At 47.9% G+C, this 20,677-nt stretch overlaps 1 protein-coding gene across 1 annotated transcript; it reads right to left on the bottom strand.

The window, feature by feature from the left end:
• Nucleotides 1-14,740: 14,740 nt before the first annotated feature.
• Pitx2 (paired like homeodomain 2) lies at nt 14,741-19,963 on the bottom strand. The gene is made up of 3 exons (XM_050135969.1): nt 19,447-19,963; nt 18,366-18,571; nt 14,741-15,990 (listed from the first exon to the last, which is right to left on the bottom strand). Exons 1-3 carry the CDS (start codon nt 19,649-19,651, stop codon nt 15,427-15,429), a joined length of 975 nt encoding a protein of 324 aa, XP_049991926.1. The 5' UTR covers nt 19,652-19,963; the 3' UTR covers nt 14,741-15,426.
• Between the last annotated feature and the right edge of the window lie 714 nt (nt 19,964-20,677).

Genomic DNA, 20,677 nt, shown 5'->3' with positions numbered 1-20,677 from the left:
GACCCTAAGGAAAGAAAGCAGGAAAACTGGCCCAGCCTCTTGCTAATCACAGCAAGGGTGAACTAGCTAGGGCAACGCTGGAGAGTTCACGCTGGTGGAGATCTGGTGGGTTGACCAACCAGGCAATTACCCAGACACAGAACCAGGGTTATGGCTTGGCCCACCCCAACATCTACCCCATCTATGATCTGCAGGAGCATGTGAAAGGGCCAGTCCTGCAGACCCAAAGCTTCATAATCTCCAAAATCCAGGGTAACATCGGATATCTAAGAGGAGTCCCAGTGAGGGCAGTGATAGTGTAGCAGAAACCAGAGGCCTTGAACCAGGTCAATGACTCTTTGCAATGAGCACTTGCAAGTAAAGATATATGGACAAAAGGGTTTACTGTGTAAACTCACTGTGTCACACTACAGCTTCCATGACGAGATTTTCCTTTTTTCTTTCTTGTTCTTAAATTTTATTTTATTTTGGAGGGCAGAGGGTAGACACAAAGGGAACAGGGAAATGAATGGGATTGAGATGCATAATGTGAAAGACACAAAGAATAAAAAGAAAGTTAATTAAAAGAAGAAAACAGCTGCCAGGCGATGGTGGCGCACGTCTTTAATCCCAGCACTCGGGAGGCAGAGGCGGGCTGATCTCTGTGAGTTCGAGACCAGCCTGGTCTTCAGAGCTAGTTCCAGGACAGGCTCCAAAGCCACAGAGAAAACCTGTCTCAAAAAGAAGAAGAAGAAGAAGAAGAAGAAGAAGAAGAAGAAGAAGAAGAAGAAGAAGAAGAAAACACCTTCTCTGACCTAAGCTGCAATTGGTACTAATCTATGTGCATAAACATAAGTATTCAGAGAGTAATTTGATTAGCAAAACAACAGCAATAAATTTGTTGATGGGGCCTCTGACCTCTCCAGCCTTAGGCTTTTCACAAATTTTACAGTGCCAATCATGAATTCCTTCCTGCAGGCCTTAAATCCAGCGAGGAAGCCCTTGCTTCTTCTCATTTATATCATCCAGTGTTTTATAGTCAGGAATCTTGGAGTTGGGACTCTGAGGTGAGGAGAGTCAAGTTGTTGAACTACAGCAGCATGTATTTAAAGAGCTGCAGACTCTGGTCCCAAGCTCAATCACATAGTTTGCTGCATGAATTGTCCTGAAGAGACAAATATCTACTAACCCAGGCAGGACACTAACAACATAAACTAACTACAGGTCAAATAAACTATTCCCCTCCAGTCTAGTTTGGTGAGTCAATGAGCTTCTTGGGAGTTGCTAACAGGAACATGGGCAAGAAGCTGCTTGGGTGAAGGGTTTCCCATAATAGTACATGCTGGTCCACTGTAGTTTTGATATCCTGAACATCATAGAATATGTGTGATCTGAATATGTGAGAGTAGTGGAAAATCCCAAGTGAGATATTCTAAATTTCATCATCCAAATTATACTCTTTGAACACTCATATTTTGCTTTGATATGATCATATTTGTTAACTTGGCACAATCTAGAATCACCTGGGAAGGGACTTTGATGAGAGGTTCTCTAGATCGTGCTGGTCAATCGTGTTAACTGAGATGCGAAGACCCATCCACTATGGGTGTCACCATTCCCTAGTCAGGAGATCCTGAGCTGTATAGGAATGAGGAAAGAAAGATGAGTGTGAGCATGCATGCATATATTCATTGGTCCCTGCTTTTGACTGGGAAAGCAAAATGTGACCAGTTCTCTCAAGCCCCCACCACTGTGTCTTCTCTATTATGATGATCTGTAACCTGGAAAACTGTGAACTAAAATAAATCTAAATACTAAAAACTAAAATAAACCCTTTCTCTTCTAACTTGCTTTTGTCATAGCAGCAAGACGTGGAACTAGAACACCATGAAAGCACAAAGGAGGGGTAGTCTGCTTCAACTTACTGCCAGAGTGTTAGGGGGGCTTTTTCCAGAGTAGGGATGTGCAAGCTAAAGTCTTCAGATAGCCTTAAGGATGGACAGTGCAGATGGAAAAGGAGGAGCAAGAAAGCAGGACAGAGGTAATATACAAATGAAGTGGAAAAAATAACTTGATTATATACCATATTTCTGATTGTCATGCATTTTTGTATGTGTAGACAATTATACATATGCATAGATAGATGATAGATAGATATATAGATAGATTGAGATATATAGATAAATTGATTGATCCTTTTTACTGATGTCATGGAGAACGTACCGATTTTCCCATTATACCTAAAATATCACATGTTCAAATATCATGAGATGTTAGCTTCTCCACATCTGCTCTGTGTATTTCTTTACTCTAAGAAATGTGTGTTGAGGAGCTGGAGAGATGGTTCAGAGGTTAAAAGCACTTGCTGCTCTTCAGAAAACCCATGTTCAATTGCTAGCACCCACATGGCAGATGTCTATAACTCCAGTTCTAGGGGATAAGACACTGTCATTTGGATGTACATGCAAGCAAAACACCAATGCACATAAGAAAACTGAAAAAAGAAAAAGAAAGAGAAAGAAATGTGTGTTGAAATACACAAAAGAAAGTAAAACTTAATCTTCGGCTCAGTCGTTATAATTATTAGTTTTTCCAGCATCTCAGAAGACAGGTAGGTGCTATTGTGTTCATGCCACTTTTAACAACGTTTTTATTTTACTTTATAAATGGCATTTTCCAATCATGGCATCAAAAGGTAATAGAGAAGAACAGTAATAATCTCAGGGCAGTGAGATTGTTTAGCGCCTGGGCTAGACTCTTTCTCACTGTGACAAATATTGAGAGAGATAGTTTGAAGAGGAACTTTGTATATTAGCTCATGGTTTCAGAGGATGACTTGCTGCTGTGTTAAGCAGTAGTGAGACAGACTAGCATGGGAGTGGTGTCATATGGCAGAAGCTGCTTGCTTACCTCCTGGCAATCAGGAAGCAGAGAGGCAGAGGAGGAAGGGAGGGAAGGAGGGAGGGAGGGAGGGAGGGAGAGAGAGAGAGAGAGAGAGAGAGAGAGAGAGAGAGAGAGGGCGCACTCATAACTGTTTCTTCCTACCTCTTTTATTTCATCTGGGCCTTTAATGCATTGAGTGGTGCCATCTACAGACAGGATGTCTCTCCCTCTAGTTAATCATCTCAGGAAACACCTCTCCTTAGAGTGTACTGGGAATCGCTCCATTCAATCACGTTGTCAATCAACAAGTTCTTTTCCAGTCTTGAATCTACCATTGATTAACTAAGCAATCTGAGGCAAACTAATCTTCAACATCAATCCATCAGATAAGAAAATGATAGTACCTACTTTACAAGATTACATTCTTTTTTTTTTTTTTTCTGTTTCTCTAATGACTCTCTTCTTGGTGTTTGACTCTAGGCAGTGAGTCCTCTCTTAGAGTGAGTCCCATAAGAAACATCATGACCAAAACAGATTCATTATGAGAAACGATGCTCTTCATTGTAATTCTTTATAACTCTGGACCTCACCAGAGTTACTTGTTTGCTTATATGTGTATTTTTGTTTATGTATTTAATGGAAAAATAATTCTTTTCTGGCAAATATCAAGAGTTATTAAAGCTTCATAGATATTTCATCAAAGTTCCAGTGTTTCTGGTGAGATGAGTTTCTTTTTTTTAAAATATTTATTTATTTATTTATTAGGTATACCATATTCTGTCTGTCAGGCCAGAAGAGGGCACCAGACCCCATTACAGATGGTTGTGAGCCACCATGTGGTTGCCGGGAATTGAACTCAGGACCTTTGGTAGAGCAGGCAATGCTCTTAACCTCTGAGCCATCTCTCCAGCCCGAGATGACTTTCTGTTCATGGTAAATTCTGGAAAGTGGGAATGCATACGGCATTTGGTGCAGGGACCAGTGCCACCAGTAAGAGAATAAAAAAAATACGTGAGGTACAGGACATGGTGGTGCATTCCTTTATCTCACGCGGGAGTCAGTTGTTCTCTATGGCAAGTTCTAGAACAATCAATGTTACATAGAGAGACCATATATCAATCACACAAGCAGAAGCAACCAAGAGTCCTACAACACATAATACGTATTTGTATAAGCAAAAAATAAAATGTGAGGGGCTGGAGAGATGGCTCAGAGGTTAAGAACACTGCCTGCTCTTCCAAAGGTCCTGAATTCAATTCCCAGCAAAATAAATAAATAAATATTTTAAAAAAGAAACCAATGCTCATTCCAAACACTAAAGAGGAAGAAGAAAAAAATGGATAGACCAATTGTGTTGATAGAATTGTCTTTATACTCTTGAGAATCATCATATATGTTCATATTATTGTAAACAGAAAAGTCATTTAAAGAGTAAAATAGTTTCAAGGATTGGACATTACGACCCTTTGTCTAGACAAGCTGGGAACATCTGCCTTGTCTGATCTTCACTTATACCCAGAGTCTGGGTTTCTCTGTTTCTCCCACTCCAGCACTTCCTCTCTCTCATTTTGAGGTATCGTCACATTTTTTTTGTAGCCTAAACTGGGTTTGAATTTGCAGCAACTCTCCTGCCTCAGCTTCCTAAGTCCTGCGATTACCAACAAGAACCGCCTCTCCCCCCATGACCAGCCATAATTCCTTTCTCTACCTTCTTTTTACCACATCTATTTCCCAAGCTAAATTTTCTAGAAACATCCTTATGGATAAAATCAATATGCCAGCATTTGTCTGGCATCTTATGAACGTAGACTATGACTCAACATCTTAGAAACACTCTGACATCATTAAGATGATGAAAAGATTTAGAAGAAACTTCTACAGGATACTCTTAGATGTCTGGCTTGTTGAGAAAAGGCTTAAAAATTAATTAGAATTAACCTGAGATTTAATTCATGCCAACCAAATAGATCTTCATGTCTTTGATGTTTTATTTCTGTGCACAAAGGTTTTAATTATACCATTTGATCAATAGGTATTTATTGAACATCTACTATCATGTCAAGTGCTGTGCCAAGTTCCAAATAAAAGCTAAAAAATGACCTCCAAAAATCTTAGCTCACAATACAATACCCTGTTATTCCAGCAAAAGGTAGTCTTGAGGTATGAGAACAGTAACTGTCTAGAAACTAGGTTGAACAAACAGATGGTGGGGCTGATTTAAAATGACATCAGCTGAGACTTTGGAAGGAGTTAGAAAAGCAAAGAGGTCAAAGGAAAAGGGAATGTGGAAGCTCATGAATGGGGAAAGGATATCTTCCAACCAAGTTCTAGTCTAAAAGAGATAGGCATGAGAATGAAAGGGTTTTCCAGTCACAAAAGGAAGGAACATTCAATAAGCACACACGACTACAAACCAAGGGCCTTTGTACAGGAAGACGAAGAGAGGAACTTATGAGCATATCAGCTCAACAAAGGTCTGTGTGTGTGTTTCCTGGAAGACAGCTTACAAGTCCACTAATGGTAGTTTCCAGGGAGGAAACTTCCAAGGTAAGACAGTAAGCTCGGGTTGGGAAACGGGCTTAGTCAGCTGAGTGCTCTTCTTGCCAGCAGGAGAACCTGAGTTGCGTGGCCAGAGCTTGAGTAAAATGCCAAGTGTGGTGGTTCAGGATTGGAATCCTCGGGAGGTGGAGGTAGGTGGTTCCTGGGGCTCTCTAGCCAGCCATAACTTAAAGGGAGTTCCAAGTTAGTGGAAGACCCTGTCTCTGAAACAAGTTAGATGGATGGAATGATGGCTTAGTGGTTAAGAGCAAATGCTGCTCTTACAGAGGAGCTGAGTGGAAACCCCAGAATCCAGGCTGGGTAGCTCACAGCTGCTTCTAATTGAAGATCTATAGGGTCCAACTCTCTCCTGGCTTCTGGAGTCATCTGCATACATGTGAACATACACATGCAGATATAGACGTAAATTAAAATAATAAAAACATTAAAATAAAATACGTTGGTTTAGGACAGAGGGATGGCTGAATGGTAAGGCGCTTGAGGCCTTGTGATGAAGCCTGACAACCCGAGTTTCATTTCTGGAACCCACCAGAAGGTGGAGAGAGAAAAAGGTCTCAGAAAGCTGTCCTTTGACCTCCAAGTATATGTCAAGAAATGCATGGCTGCAGACACGCTAACAATATTTTTTTATTATGTTGGGCCAGGAAGGGGTGGTGCAGGCCTTTAATGGTAACACTTGGGGAGCAGAGACAGATGGATCTCTGTGCATTTGGGGCCAGTATGGTCTACAGAGCTAGTTCCAGGACAGCCAGGACTACCCAGAGAAGAGCCATCTCAAAAAATAAAATAAAATAAAAAGTTGGGTAGTATTCCTAAACAGTATATCTGAAGTTATCCTCGGGCCTCCAAACACATATGTACCATGTGCACTGACACAAGCAAGCATGTACATTTTGCTGTTATTGCTGCTATTTTAACTGACGAAGGTAAATTGAAGGCAAGATGTTTCACTTTGATAGTCTTTCCAAGGGTCTTACTGACCCCTGAGAGAACCGTACTCATGACTGCCCAGGACATCCTGCACACGAGCTCTTGAAAGACAATGGTAGCATGCGCAGTGCCTGTTCATCCTGAGGCTTCTGGGGTTCAAACGAGCACATCGTGTTCTTGACAACAAATGGTTTGCAGGTAGACTCTTATTTGCATGAAACAACTTTTTATATAGGGAAAAAAATGAGAACTGTAAAAAACACAAAGCCTATCTGAAAAGAGGGACAGGCAGAGTATAAACCCTGAGTATCCAAGGTTCTGGGGAGACCCGAGTGAGGGCCAGTAGGGCAGGAAGTCGTGAAGAAAGCAGAAAGTGGCGAGAAGACAAAGGTGTACACAGAAGTTGGTGATTTCCTCTTCTGTGATGTTTTACCTGTATCTATTCTCTGAGGAAAGGGTCTGGATGAGTCAGGGTCCAGCAAAGCCCAGGACTGCCAGGCTGCTCCTGGAACTCCGGGCCCCATCCTCTCTCCACCTCCATGGTGGCACCCCACCCAGATTCCTTTCTTGTCAAACTTGTTTTCAGCCACCCAGGCCCTCTAGTCTGTGACCTATCAGTCAAACCTTCTGTTACCCGGGACACAAATAGATCGAGGGTGTCAGATAACACGGTAGTTTGGTGAGGAAGAAGATCATTTGAGGCTATTATACCCTCCATAATTCCCCTTCCCTGGTCACCGGGTACCTTTAAGACCTGACTTGTTTCTCAGTCTCAGATTTGCCCCTAGAAGGGCAACAGAGCACATGATTCATACCTCCTTTTATTTATTTGCTTTGATGTGTTCAGTATCTCTCTGGAGCAAACTGGTGGAACATTTGAGTCAATTCTATTTTTCTTGGGGAAGCAGCGTAACACAAAATTGGATGATGACAAAGTCAGGCTGTCACCGCTGCACTGGAGTGACATAGAACACGGTGTGCAATGTGTGCAGTGAGCTAAAAGCAGTGACAAGCCATGAAGTGATGAGATTAAATGTGCAACCACATCTTAAACTCAAGCCATATACCCTAAGAACTAACTGGAGGGTGGCATCCCATTAATACTTGTACACAGGACTCAGAACAGGCTTAGTGGGTTCACCTGGGGACTCGCTGAAAACCCCTGCTAACTAGACATATCTGCTGCCAGCCTTTGAGCTTTCCCAGAAATACACAGGACCACTAGCAACACAGGCTGTGAACACAGGGAAGAAGTAGCTGCCTTTGAAGTTAAGAGGGGAATCTAAGATGTGCCATGGCGCCTAGTTCACACCAGACAGGCACACCACCAAAGCCACTTTTTTTTTTTCTTGTACCCACTCAGTACAAAGACTAGGTAAATACTCTCTGTGAAAACAGGCTTGCTTCAGTGACCAGGTCAGAGGCACCATCCAAGTTGGGAAGAATGGTGATTGCCACCTGCCAGGGCAAAGGTGCTGAACAGGCACTACAGTCTCAAACCAGTATTTTTGGGAGGGAGGGGGGGAGAAATGATTGAATTTTAGTAGGGGCAGGGACTTTTCCTGCAGTTTGTTGGCAATGCCTGGGAGTTTCATGGAGCCCTCTTTCCCTCCTGTGCACCCCCTCTCCCAGTGTGGGGAGGGGAAGGGAGGATTAGGCTGAGGGAAAAGAAACTAAATCACCTTTCTACTCAGGAATTTGCCCAGCGCCAGAGTTCTTAGTGTTTCCCAGGTAAGGATACAAGAAGTTAGCAAGCGCTGAGTCCCTCATTCTTTCAAGTACTGTTTTTCTTTCCATGTGTGTTCCAGTGACTGGATGCCTGGGCCTGCCTCCTAAGTCCGCAAAGGACATGGGTTACTTTTTTGTTAATAGAAAGAAATAGGTCAGAGAGAGAGAAAAGGTAAAGCCTGCGGCAAGGGAAGAACGGGTGAGGGCGAGTGTATGGTTTCCTGAGGATCTCAGGCCAAGGTGCTCAGCCCAGGCCAGCCCTATAAGCTTGTAGCCACCCACCGCTGGCCTCTGATCTTCAGACTCCTCACTCTGCTTACTATCCCCGCTACCCATCCAGCCTAGCCTCCCAGCGATGGCAGAGGAGATGTGGGGGGCGTTTTTTTCTCCTTCTCCCCGAGGCCAGGGGTCCTTTTAGATTAAAGGCTGCCTCCACTAACTCTTATAAGAGATGAAATGCTGTCCCTGACCTTTCTGGAAAGGACTTTTCCTTGTGTTCAAAACCCTCAATTAACCTCAGGCTCCGCAATGGGAATGATTGGCTGTCCGGTGTCTGTCCCTGACCACCTGCGGCAGAATGGTTCGTGGGTAGAGGCAGTCAGTGGAGTGGGTACAGGGCGTGTGGTCAGATCTTCCCTAGACGCCGAGCTGGCTATAGGTTGTCTCTCCTGGGACCGGATAGATAATTCATTTTTATATGTAACGTTTTACCTCACTCTATAGCTCTGACCTGTTAATATTTAACCCTTGGGCTTGAGGCATCTTGAAGGAGGCAGGCGGGGGTGACAGACTCAAGGTATATGGCCGCTCAGGAGTGAAGACGCAGAGGCCAGGAGAGGGTGAGAAGGGATGTGTAGGGGAGGGCTCCTCCTGCCACAGACTGCAGCCTCTGGGATGGCTGCTACAAGGTCGCGCCCACACTGTGACCAGGGACCGGCAGCCAGGCTGCGGGTTCCGGCCCCTTTCAGCGTTTGCAGGGCGCAAGCGCTAGGGTCCGAGCACCTCCACAGCTGGACCCTGCGGCCAGCCGAAGTGCCCCAGCCAAAGGTGCTGGACCCCGGATCCGGGGCTACTGGCTGAGGGCGTGGGAGGGAAGTGGGTCCAGCAACCGACTAGGTCAGATCGTGTTATGTGGAGGGACACGGAAACCATGCTGAGACCCAACAGCGCGAAACTGGACGTGCATAGGTGGCCCTCAGGGTTCCATTTTCTTCTTCTGTCTCAGAAAAATAGGATTAGATGAAAGGGAGGTCCGACCTCTTTCTGCTGCCCCTAGCTCTTACCTCCGGCCAAAAACAAAAGCAAAACCAAAATAAAACAAAAAGGCCAGAACATTGAGATGAAGCGGTCGTGGGGATCGGTGGACAGCCTTAGAGCTGGACTGTACCGAACCACCGGGTCTAACGATCCTAGGAGAAGTTGGCCTTGAGGGCACTCTCAGGTGGAGCCACAGCTTCTGGGTGATCCGAAGGGCCAAGCTCAGTGGGCCGGGCGGAAAGGAACTTGAGGGTCCAAAATGTTTTGTCCAGCTGCCTAGGGCCTGGTGTTTGGTCATCGGTAAATTAGTCCAGCTAAGCGGGAGAAGGAGGTCGAAGCTTGGGAAGCTCCGCGCAGGGACGCTGAAGCCTGGAAGTGCAGTCCAGCAGCCGGCAGACAGGATCCACCCCTTTGTCGTTGAAACAGATAAGAAACCACTTCATCAGATAAGATCAACCCCTTCCACCCCATTTCTGGGTTTCAGCAGAGACCTGAGGCGCTGAGGTTGACGAAGTCTTGGAACTGAACATCGGCCTGAGGCCCAGAGCACGCGGAAGGCTTTTATTTCACTTTCTTTTGTTTGATATTACTTTATTTTCAAAGAGATCTGTAGCCCTGGGCTCTGGCAGGCAAAGCCCTGTCCTGAGGATGGCCTGCTGGGTCTCTACCTCTGTCCGCAGACTTCCCCTCCCCCCCTCCGTCCCGCGCCCGCACACAGCGAGGTGTAGGCTGTCTAGGAGGCGGGCGGTCAACCAAACGCAACCATCAGCGAGAAGTGACACCCGAGAAAGACCTGCCTCTCCATCCCGAAATATAGGGAAGGATGTCATCAAAGTTTTCTTCTTTTTTTCCTCCCTTGTGCAGGAGTCAATCCTGCCGTGACACCTAGTTGCCTGGGCTGTTGACGGAGGCAGAGCAGGAGTACCGGGCTGCCACTAGACTGAGTTCCGAGCCACACTCAACCTGCCCCACCGTTCCACCGGAGACAGTAAGGAGGGCTCTAGGTATTATCACCTCAAAGAGACTAGCAGAAAGGCTCCAGCTCCTGACCGTGTGCGCTGTGACTCCCTGAAAGAAGCACAAGAAACTCTTCTAAATCTTGAACAAGAAAGCTTTGGCCGAGGAAAAATAGCACCAAGACTTAATTTTGGTACAACAGCCTCCAGCACTACGGAGCAATTTTCTAAGTTGCTAGAATGGGGAATTGGGGGGTGTGGACAGGGGGCGGGCAGCGGAGCAAACAGCAAAACAAAGCAAAGCAAAAACCTTGTCTGGGTGCAAAGAAGATAGTAAGGCGAAGAAAAAGACAGGGAGAGAAAACCCCATGAAACCTTAAACGTTTTGACCAGAACATTGGGAGAACCGAATGGGGGGGGATCCATTAAAATCACAGGCTTCTCCCCCACCTTCCCCCTCAACACGAACAGGTTGGGGAGCAACTAATTAGTCTCAACTTCATTTAGCCTCATTTTAAGAAGACAGAGGAAGAAAGACCATCGTGCAACCCTATCACCCCAAAGTAAATATCTTCTCCACACAGCCACTGGATGCTTTTAAAAGCATGTTTTAAAGAAAAAGGAGGCTAGATGGTTCTAATAGGCATTCTTCAGCTAAGCAGCTTAAGGTCCAAGTATCTCCTGTTTTCCGCAACTGCTACAGTGCATCGCCACAAAAAGAGAAGCTGTGATTTTTTTTAGAGCAATTAAGTCAAATTAGCTACTTTAATGGGGGTATTTTCTTTCTTGCAGGGCTCCCTTGGCCCTCAAACAAAATCTAAAACTAACATTTACATAAAGCATAAAATATTCCGAGCAAAAATGAAGATTTGCATCCGGAACACAATAAATTCTACTTTCCATCCTTTCCGATAGAAAAATCAACAATGAAAAGGTCTCCCTGGGTGTGTGTGGGGGTGTGTGCAGGAGAAAAGAAGAGATGACAACTTTGAAGCCCAGCATAAAATCTCCACGGTTTCATCTGCTAAAAGTCTAAAGAGGTAAACCAGATATGTGTTTACAGAGGTATTTCCAACAGTTCATTTTAAAAACATCTCCTCTAGAATTATTGTTTATTGGGTTAAATTAAAACACAATGGTTTGGGAGGACGGGAGGAGGATGTTTTTAACTCCCTCTGAAAAATCTGCTGCGGGAGATTCCTTTCCTTGTCTTTTCAGACCTGCTTCCCTGAGTCCAGCCCGTCTCCTGCACGTCAGTGGGCTTGCTTACATTAACAGCAGTTCGCTGGGGGTTTATAAATCAATCAATGGGGAGTCTATATTCATAAAGACTCTGATCTGGTTACACCCCTCCCTCTCTCAACTCAAAAAAACAAAAAGTTATACCTTCCAGCCTGGACCCCTTCTAGCTCAGATCTGTGGTGGGTGGTGGACAGACTGAGGCTTGGGAACTGGGGGGGGGACAGGCGTCGGAGTCTCGTGAATTTGGATGTGGATTGCAGGATAGACCTTTGTTTTGGTCACCGCGGTGACAGGGGGCGGAGGAGGTTGTTCTCTTTCCTGAACACAGGAGTTTTATAGACACTCCTCAAAAGGGTTCGCTCCTCTCCATGGGTTAATTTATAGGGCTTTCGAGGAATATTGGGATTTTAAAGATACCATTTCCCCCATTAATTTGTTGGTGGTGTTCTTACACTCCTAAGGGGACTCCGGGGTTTCAACATCCTGGGGAGTTCTGGGGAGGGAAAAACCAGGTCAGGGAAAAGCGGATTCCTTTTCTGATCAGGTTGGCTGTGGTACTGGGGCTTGACATCTTATTTCCCATACATTTATAAATAAGTAAGTTGTGGGCATTACAGCTGAGATTTGGGAACTGGGAGGTGATGAGGATGAACGTGCGCTGTATCCACCTTTCTCCCAGCCTCCGCCAACCTGAATCCCCCTGAATCCCGTATTAGAAGAATGTCGAGCATGGAGACCCAAAGAAGATTTAATTTTTTTTAAATAAAATAAAAGCCTAGTTTTAATGTAGCCATCAAGGTGGGCGAAGGTTCCAGTGTGTAGCAAGTGGGTGAGTAGGACCTGAAGATTACCCCACTGCGGGTCTAAGCAAGGCCTTCGCTTTATGCTCGGTTGCTCTGGCTCTCCCTGAGCTGCCTCGCTGCTGGGCACCGAGGCCTGGGTCTCCCGCTATGCGCTCGCCATGTTTGAACCCACGCGGGGGAGGTTGATCTTCATACTATAGATTACCTTAAAGTTTCCTTTAAGCGCTTTAATACACAACTAGCTCAGAAATCATTAAGAGACACAGAGAAGGAGAAAAAATACCCTCACACTCACCGTAATAAGTGTTGACATGCAGCAAAAATCGATTGAGTGGAACTGAGGTGGTGGAGGTGGCGATGGCTGGGGGGTGGGGGGTGGGGGGGAGATCCGCGTAGGAGCGGGAGGGGCGAGGGGGGCGGACTCCACCCGCTTGGGAACTAGGCTTCTGCGGCTCCAGGAGAGAGAGGAGCTGCCTGGAGGGTGAGTAGCTTGTGAGTCCTGGACGAAACTGAGAACGCAGCTGAGATGGTTGAGACAGGGCCTATCTTCTGTCCCAAGTCTCCGCCCCCAGTCTGAACCTCTAAAGTCGGGAAAGTGATAACTATTTATTTATTTATTTATTTATTTATTTATTTATTTATTTTCATTTTGATTTCCTCTAACAGAATTCTAGTTGAGCCAACAAACTAGGCCGAGACTCACCTCTTTAAACGTGCTCCCTCAAGTCACCCTGGGTTAGAACAGCCGGAGAAGTAAACCGGTTAGCTGCCCTCTCGGGCCCTTCCAGGCAGGATCCCCAACTCTTTCACCCAGTCTGCTCCCCCACCCCCCAGCTCTCCCCTAACCACCGCGAGGCACAAGGAGGCAGGGACTGGCTCCTCCTGCCCCCTCCCTTCCCTGTTTCAGAAGGCAAAGTCCGCCTTGGGTGACCGCTTTCCTCTCCACTGCTCTCAAGAGAACAAGGACGGAGGTGACCCTCGACCAAAGGCCTTCTATCTGCCCCCCACCGCCGCGTGATCCCGGCACATGGACAAGGGCAAAGCTTTAAAAAGAAAGAAAGAAGAAAGTTAATGTTCACGGGGCACTTGATCTTAAATTGGGGATATTATCTGCGGCCTGTTTAAGTGGCAGCGGCAGATCTTCGCAGAACAAAGACTCGGAGTCTGAGCTCCGAAAGCTCCTAGGTAGAGTTTCGGTGAGATGAAAAGAACGTAAGCGTAAAAAACACCGGCTTTCTCGGCTTCGGAGAACCGGAGGCCACTTTTTAATACGTGTTCCCTGGCTGCTGTTTGTCCTAGCATACTTAGTGGGGGGTTGAGTGGGGTGGGGGCAAGAATAACAAAAGGTCTCAGCACACCCTCTGGTGACCCTCCCAGCGCCTAGGCCGTGAAGTCTTCTGGTTGGAGTAAGCCTTATTTGCAGCTATTGGTTACAAAATCAAATTTCACGTTGAACAAAAAGGAGCTAAAAAACGCAGCAGCGCTGGAAGGGAGGAGGCCGGGGCTTAAAAGTTCTTTCCGACACTCACATGGACCCCAGTCCCTGTTTAGATGTCAGAGGATGGGGGAGGGCCCAAGCTGTAATTCATCTTGATTTGCTTCATTGTCCTGCAGTTTGCAAACTATAATCCTGTATAATTTCAGGAACAAGCAGGTTTAGAATTAATGGGTCAATATTATTTAAAACAAAACACAGGGATCATGACCTTTGCCTCAACTACATATTGCTCTACAAGACTCAGGAAACTCCACTCTCACCCTCCGACCCCTGGGTTCTTTGACACACTGAAACGGCTGGAGTTATTAGAAATAGTCTTTGTTTCTTTTAATGTCTCCAAAGGACTTGGAAATAGTAATACAATATAAATGAAGGATCTCTCTACTTAAGCCGCAGAGATAAACGTGGAGGCCTAAATATTTTGAACTGAAGGTGTTTCCTTGTGAATTTATTATAGATCTGTTCCTTCTAAGAAGTTTATGTATATAAACTGTGCATGTGCACACTCCCGTATTTCTCCGGAACAGTTTACTGGAGGTGTGGTTTCCCCTCTGACTGAGTAAGCTAGGAATCATTCCAAGTTGCTTGAGGTACTTCAAAATTTCTTTCACCTTTCTGCCTTCTCTGGTATTATTTGCTAACGACAATGGCATTTTATGGATTTAGGCCAAAGAAAAATCCGAGGCACACAGCAAGTTGCAGCCTCCCCACCTCCCCAGTGCCCTTCTTTCCCTCTCTTAGTTTCCAAGACGTGGCAAGAATCTATGTCTAACTGAATTTAAATACTGCCTGTCTGTTTGACTAGGCAGGCAGAGGAAACTGGTTTGTTTAGGAGGCAGTGACTGAGGCACCCTGGCCAGGTGACAGAGAAAGGGAGAAAGAATCCAGACCAATTTGTATGCAGTATATTTTACTCCCAAGAAATAAAACACATTTTTTTTCATATTTGCTGAAAAGTAAAACGATAATATTGTACGAAATGTTATACACAGGATAGTTGTACATAGCAGTTTCAGAAACAACGCATCCACCAGAGAAACTATTCTAAAACTTATATTCACACATTTTTATAATAATAATATGTTAGAAACATACAGTGTGGCATTTAGTATATACATTCCTTTGCTCGCAAGCGAAAAATTCTAGCCGATTCTGTATAACATGCTTTCTTTTAGAGTCTAGACTTTAAAAACACTGTCGTGATAGTACTAACAACTGCTTTTATAAAATTAATTTGACATTTCGATATATATACATCCTTTCAGTCATTTTAATGTTAACAATGCTAAACTTAAAAAATAACAAGCTTATAGTAATGTTAAAATGTCATATCCAGTCAAACATTTGTTGGTGTACGCGGTCTCACAACTGTTGGAAATACTTTTAGCGAAAGATGTCAGACACTTGGGGGCGTTCCTTTGAAATCAAAGGCGCTCTCTTTGAAAATTCAGTGGTTTCTTCTTTTCCTCCGATATCTTCTTTCTCCTCTTCCTTTCCGTAGTGCGCACGACCTTCTAGCTCAATTCTCAGTCTTTCTGGGGCAGAGTTGCCCCCTCCGACGGTCCTCGGATCCCCACGCGCTGGGCGCGGTTCACACCGGCCGGTCGACTGCGTACTGGCAAGCACTCAGGTTGGAGGCCGGGTTCTGCACGCTGGCGTAGCCGAAGCTGGAGTGCTGCTTTGCTTTGAGTCTCAGGCTGGCCAGGCTCGAGTTACAAGTGTCCCTATAAACGTACGGAGGAGTCGGCGGTGCGTAAGGACAAGCGGGCGTCGGCACCGCGGAATTCAGCGACGGGCTGCTCAGGTTGTTCAAGTTATTCAGGCTATTGAGGCTGGAGCCGGGGACGCCGGTCACCGCGGAGGGCACCATGCTGGACGACATACTCATGGAGGAAATGGAGTTGGGCGGGGAGAACATGCTCTGCGACGACAGGGGGTTGACGTTCATAGAGTTGAAGAAGGGGAAGCTCTTGGTGGACAGGGACGCCGACGTGAGGCCCTTGGCGGCCCAGTTGTTGTAGGAGTAGCCAGGGTACATGTCATCGTAAGGCTGCATGAGCCCATTGAACTGCGGCCCGAAGCCATTCTTGCACAGCTCAGCCTGCTGGTTGCGTTCCCGTTTTCTCCATTTGGCCCGGCGATTCTTGAACCAAACCTATGATGGTGGGGATAAGGGATGAGACAGAGGATACAATGAGTTCAAAACTCATACAAAGTACCAGAAGTCAACCCGGGTCACACTCTTGCTGCCCCGTGTCCCTGCAGGCTACCACGGCCCTGCAAGCCACTAAGAGCAGTGGAAACAATCCACATCGGTGCTTGTTCCCGGCCTGGGTAAAGCTCTGAGGCCTAGTTTGCTCCAGCTGTATCACAAAGCCCAGTCGAAAGCCTAAAAAGGGCCTATGGGTCCCTTGATCCCCCACGTCCCCAACGTAGGCCCTATTTGGGGTCCAAATACACTGTAAAACAAACGGGACCCTTACCGGACCTTGCAAACTTGCTTCCCCATTCCAAAGCTACAGATTCAGTGATGAGGACCCTAGGGACTAGGAGGGCACCCACTTTCCTCCCACACAGCCCCTCCCTTCCCTCCAGTATCTCCCCTCCCCCAACGGATGGGACACCCTTCCTCTCCTAGAAAAACAACCAAATAAAAGGCAAAAGACCACCTACTTGTCTGCTCGTTAAATTTCAGGAGCTAGGCAAACTGGGAATTCTGAAACAGCTTGTCCCATACACTCCCTTCGTTCTGCATTGTACCACGGCACTCCCACCCAGGCCTAGCTAGCTATGGACTCAGCTCTGGACAGGACTAGCGCAGACTTTTGGCTTTGCGGGAGGCTACTCAAGCTGGCCAGCCCCCAACCCGCGTCTGGTGGCCCCGCCACAACCCCTCTTCCAATCCACACCGGGCCCCCGCCAGTCGCCCCAGACAGCGGCTTTTGTGTATTGGAGCAAGGCCTGGCCCAGCAGCCCAGAGCTGACACTGGTGATGTTTTACATTACACATCCCTGTCGCGCCCAGCCGTCTAATCCGCTTTTTTCCCCCTTTTCCTTTCATTCTTGATTTCCTTTTTTTCTCCCCCTTCCTCTTGCTATAAAAAGCAAGCCTCACGCACTTGGCGGAACAAGTAAGCTCCCGAAAGGCAGCTACTGGAGCGAGCGCGAGCACCCCGCAGCAGAGGAACAGGGCCGCAGAAAATCGGGTGGGGTGAGAGGCCTCTCCCCGGGGATTTCAGGGAAAGACAAATTGTGTCTTTATTTTAATTACTTGTCTCTTCTTCTCCAGGCCTTCTAAACTTTGACCAGGCAAGAAGAATACGTGCAAGGCCCGACGTTCTCTGCTGCTAAAGAAAGCTAAAGAAAGACTGACCTTGCTCAAAACCGTGCGGCCCCAACGCGAGCGCTGGCTCCCGGCAGTTAAACTAAAACCCACGTCTTCCGGGCTCCTTTATCAGCCGGCGTAGTCTAGCCTGTAGCAGGGCCGCACTGAAAGTGCTTAACTTCCCTCTGCTTTTGGGAATACACTTTGGTTTTTATTTTCGTTGTTGTCTAATATTCTCTTTCTTTTTGCCCCACTCCCCTTTGTTTTCTTTCCTCTACACAGACCGCGTTGCGTTTTATAAAAACAGCAATCTCTGTAGAGTCTGCTGGGTTCTGTTTTCCTCTTTCAGAATCCTAACAATTTTGGAAATTCCCACCAACCGGAGTTAAACAAGGATACTGCTACTGGGTAATTTATTTAAACATTCATTTTTTTTCGCCAGTCCGTAAAGGGGCAGATTTGCTACAGAGTAGAGGTAAGTCCTCTTTATAAATCTATAACTATAATTACCGAGGGGTGTGAGTACAGCCTTCAAAGAGCTGAACTCCCCCGAGAAGATAAATAAACCAAATTAAAACGTCTTTCTTCTCCTTTCTTCCTAAAAGTGCTAGTAGAAAAGTCATTACTTCCAAGGATTACAAAACTAGGTAGTAGAGAGTGATAGAAGTCTGAATGGCTGAAAACCCGCCCTTGAAAAGACCTGCGAGCAACTCTTGCTAGCCGAAGGGAGAAAAAGGCTGGTCCAGGCTGGGCGCGAAGGTTCCCCATTGAGGCCAACCCTTGCGTGTTTCTGGAGGGTTTTCTTGTTCTGGGCGCACAGGTTGGAGCCTGTTCACAGCTCCTGGCGGGGAGGGATTTTATTGGCGCTCGACTGGCGACGGCAAGCCGGGAACACAATGCCCTTTGCTGAGGAATGCCCGCGCGGCTCAGCTTGGGAGGGCGCCTGATGGCCGGGCAGAGAACGGGCGAGGCTGTTGGCGCCTGCGCCAGGCAAGCCGCTCTGCTTGGGAACCGGGAGTAGTAACCCTGGGCACACTTGCCGCCTGGAGGCCTTGGGCCTTTTCTGGTAAAATTGCTTCTCACTAGCGCCCAGAGGGCGAAACTGCCTTTTTCCCCACCACTCCTACCGCCACCCCCGATCTTCAGGGTCTGAACCTTGGTAAGGCCTCCCCTCTAGTTTTCACAGACTGGGTACTGTCTCCTACCCGAACTCGGGCTTCCGTCAGGTTGGTCCACACAGCAATTTCTTCGCGAGTGGACATGTCTGGGTAGCGGTTTCTCTGGAAAGTGGCTTCCAGCTCCTGCAGCTGCTGGCTAGTGAAATGAGTCCTCTGCCGGCGTTGCCGCTTCTTCTTGGACGGATCTTCGGCGCCCACGTCCTCATTCTTCCCCTGCTGGCCCTTATCTTTCTCTGAAAAAACAAAACAAATAGAAACACGTACCGTTTCGGTCAGATTCCCACTTGCAAAACGGGAGCTCGAAACTGGATCGGGAGGCAGAGGCGGCGCGAAGAGCCCGGTTGCAGAAGGGGGACTGGACTGTGCGCGGCGGCTCAGTAACATCAGGGAGCACTGTGTCTGGGGGTGAGCAGTGGAAGTGTGGGTGTGTGCGCCCCGTTTCCTCCCCTCCCCCCAGCGCCGCACGTTTTATTTACGCGTTTATCTCACTGAGGCGGTACATTCATTTTTTATAGCCTTTACTCACAAGCAAACAGCCCTCCTGAGAAGACACATCTTTCACGACACGTACATATACGTGTTTTACAGATAACACACCGACACCCCCCCCCCCCAGATTTCCTTACGGTTTTGGAAGACTAGGAAAGTGGATGTTGGGATACAGGTAGGAAAGCAAGTTGGCCAGTCTTCAAGGATTAGGGAGATATGTCAAAGGCCTTTCTAAGTTTTAGAGATACTTTTTAAAGGAGTGAGGCTCTTTGGGAGATAAAAGTCAACAAGAAACTAGGGATAGAGGTGGGGCGGCCTCTGAACGCCTTTGGATGGAAATGCTGAGGCATTTGTGACCTAAGAAACTGAAGGAAGGCCAAGGTAGACACGGTAGCGTGTGCTGGATTACACGCGCACCACAGGAACCAAGTCGATGGGGACCAAATGAAAGGGACAGGGTCACTAGAATCCGGGCTCCCGGAAGTTCTGTGTAGAGCTAACAGAGCGACCACTCCCACCACGCCTCCCCCAGGAGGGGGCGACTTCCTTGGGGAGCAAGAGGACCAGGAGGCGCCCGGGAGCTGGGCTCAAGTGTCGGTGGTACAGCGCGGCGCCTTACCTGAGGCTTCAGGGCTGGAAGTATCGGAGATTGTGTGCACCTCCAGTCGGTGTTTAGAGGAGTCCAGGGAGCGGGGCTGACCAGGGGCCAGGACCGAAGCCATGGCTAACGCCTGGGGATGGTGACAGAAGGGTGAGGAGGCGGCCGACAGCTTAGTCCCGGCTGCTCGGTGCTCCAAGGGCAGTGGGCCTTTCCTGCAGTTCATGGACGAGGGAGTGCGGCGCCCTAGGAGTCCAGGGCTACGGCCCGCCGAGCCCCGGTGGCCGCGAGTTCTAGGTAGCACTCTAAGCACCGAGTGTCCCCGTGTTAGCAGAGTCGGTAGAGCAAGGGGACGCAAACCCCTGCTGAGTCCTCGAGCCAAATTCCCCCTGTCTTCTCTAGCTGCAGGCTCCAGCCAAAAGTGTTCGGCAGCCAAAAGTCAGGGGGCCAACGGAGACTTGGGGACGTGGGCAGGAGGGAACCGCTTCGAGCCTCTTTAGGGAGCCGACTTCCACGATCCAAAGCGAAACAAGAATGGGCAAAGACCCTTTTCTTGCCTCCCTCCCTCCCCCAGATACCCCTCCAATAAGGACAGTTACGGGCGCTCTCTGCCCGCCCCCCGCGCTGCAGCCCTGACAGCGATGTGTCAAGAGTGACAGGGACAGGTAGCTGATATTAGATCCCCCGCGGCGGCTGCAGCCGCCACGGCCACGGCGCGGGCCTCTGAGCACACCCTCCGCGGCGCGCACGCACACCCCCTTGGGCCGTCTAGCTGGAGCCGGGCCCCACCGCAGCTCAGCTCCAGACACCCCGGCGAGCGACGGGCAAGATCTGCGGCTCCGCGCTTCCCTGTTGGCCCAACATCTTAAAACCAGAGGCGGGCTTCCTGGTGGCGAGACGTCACTCTGCGGCGGCCCTCCCCAGCTCTCCCCGCCTCCGCCTCCTCCCAGACCCTTCTCGGGGTCGGAGTGACGTGGCTCCACACCAATCGCGAGGCCCCGAGCCGCGGCAGAGGGATGGTTCTGTCTGCACCTATCAGCAGCGCGAGGCCCGACTAATTCCTAGCTGTGCCCACCCGGGCTACACAGGCGCACTCCTGGGAATTCTGCTCCCGCCCGGCCAAAGGCAACCCGGCTTTTGGCTAAAGGTCCCCAGAGAGAGGAGGCTTGGGGTCGGAGGGGTGGGAAATAAAGAAGGAAAGTCGAGGACCGATAGGTATATGGTTCTGCAAGCACCCCTTTGCCTTCCTTTT

This window comes from Alexandromys fortis, unplaced genomic scaffold (assembly GCF_014885135.2).
Source record: "Alexandromys fortis isolate MF-2015 unplaced genomic scaffold, M_Fortis_MF-2015_v1.1 scaffold_19, whole genome shotgun sequence".
Taxonomy (NCBI): domain Eukaryota; kingdom Metazoa; phylum Chordata; class Mammalia; order Rodentia; family Cricetidae; genus Alexandromys; species Alexandromys fortis.
Note: the sequence above shows the minus strand (reverse complement) of the source record. Positions and strands in the feature narration are given on the sequence as shown.

Coding starts and splice junctions, on each gene's coding strand:
- Pitx2 (XM_050135969.1), bottom strand. CDS start 19,651: ATGAACTGCAGGAAAGGCCCACTGCCCTTGGAGCACCGAGCAGCCGGG. Junction 18,572..19,446: donor TTCCAGCCCTGAAGCCTCAG/GTAAGGCGCCGC, acceptor TTGTTTTTTCAG/AGAAAGATAAGGGCCAGCAG. Junction 15,991..18,365: donor TGACGGAAGCCCGAGTTCGG/GTAGGAGACAGT, acceptor CCACCATCATAG/GTTTGGTTCAAGAATCGCCG.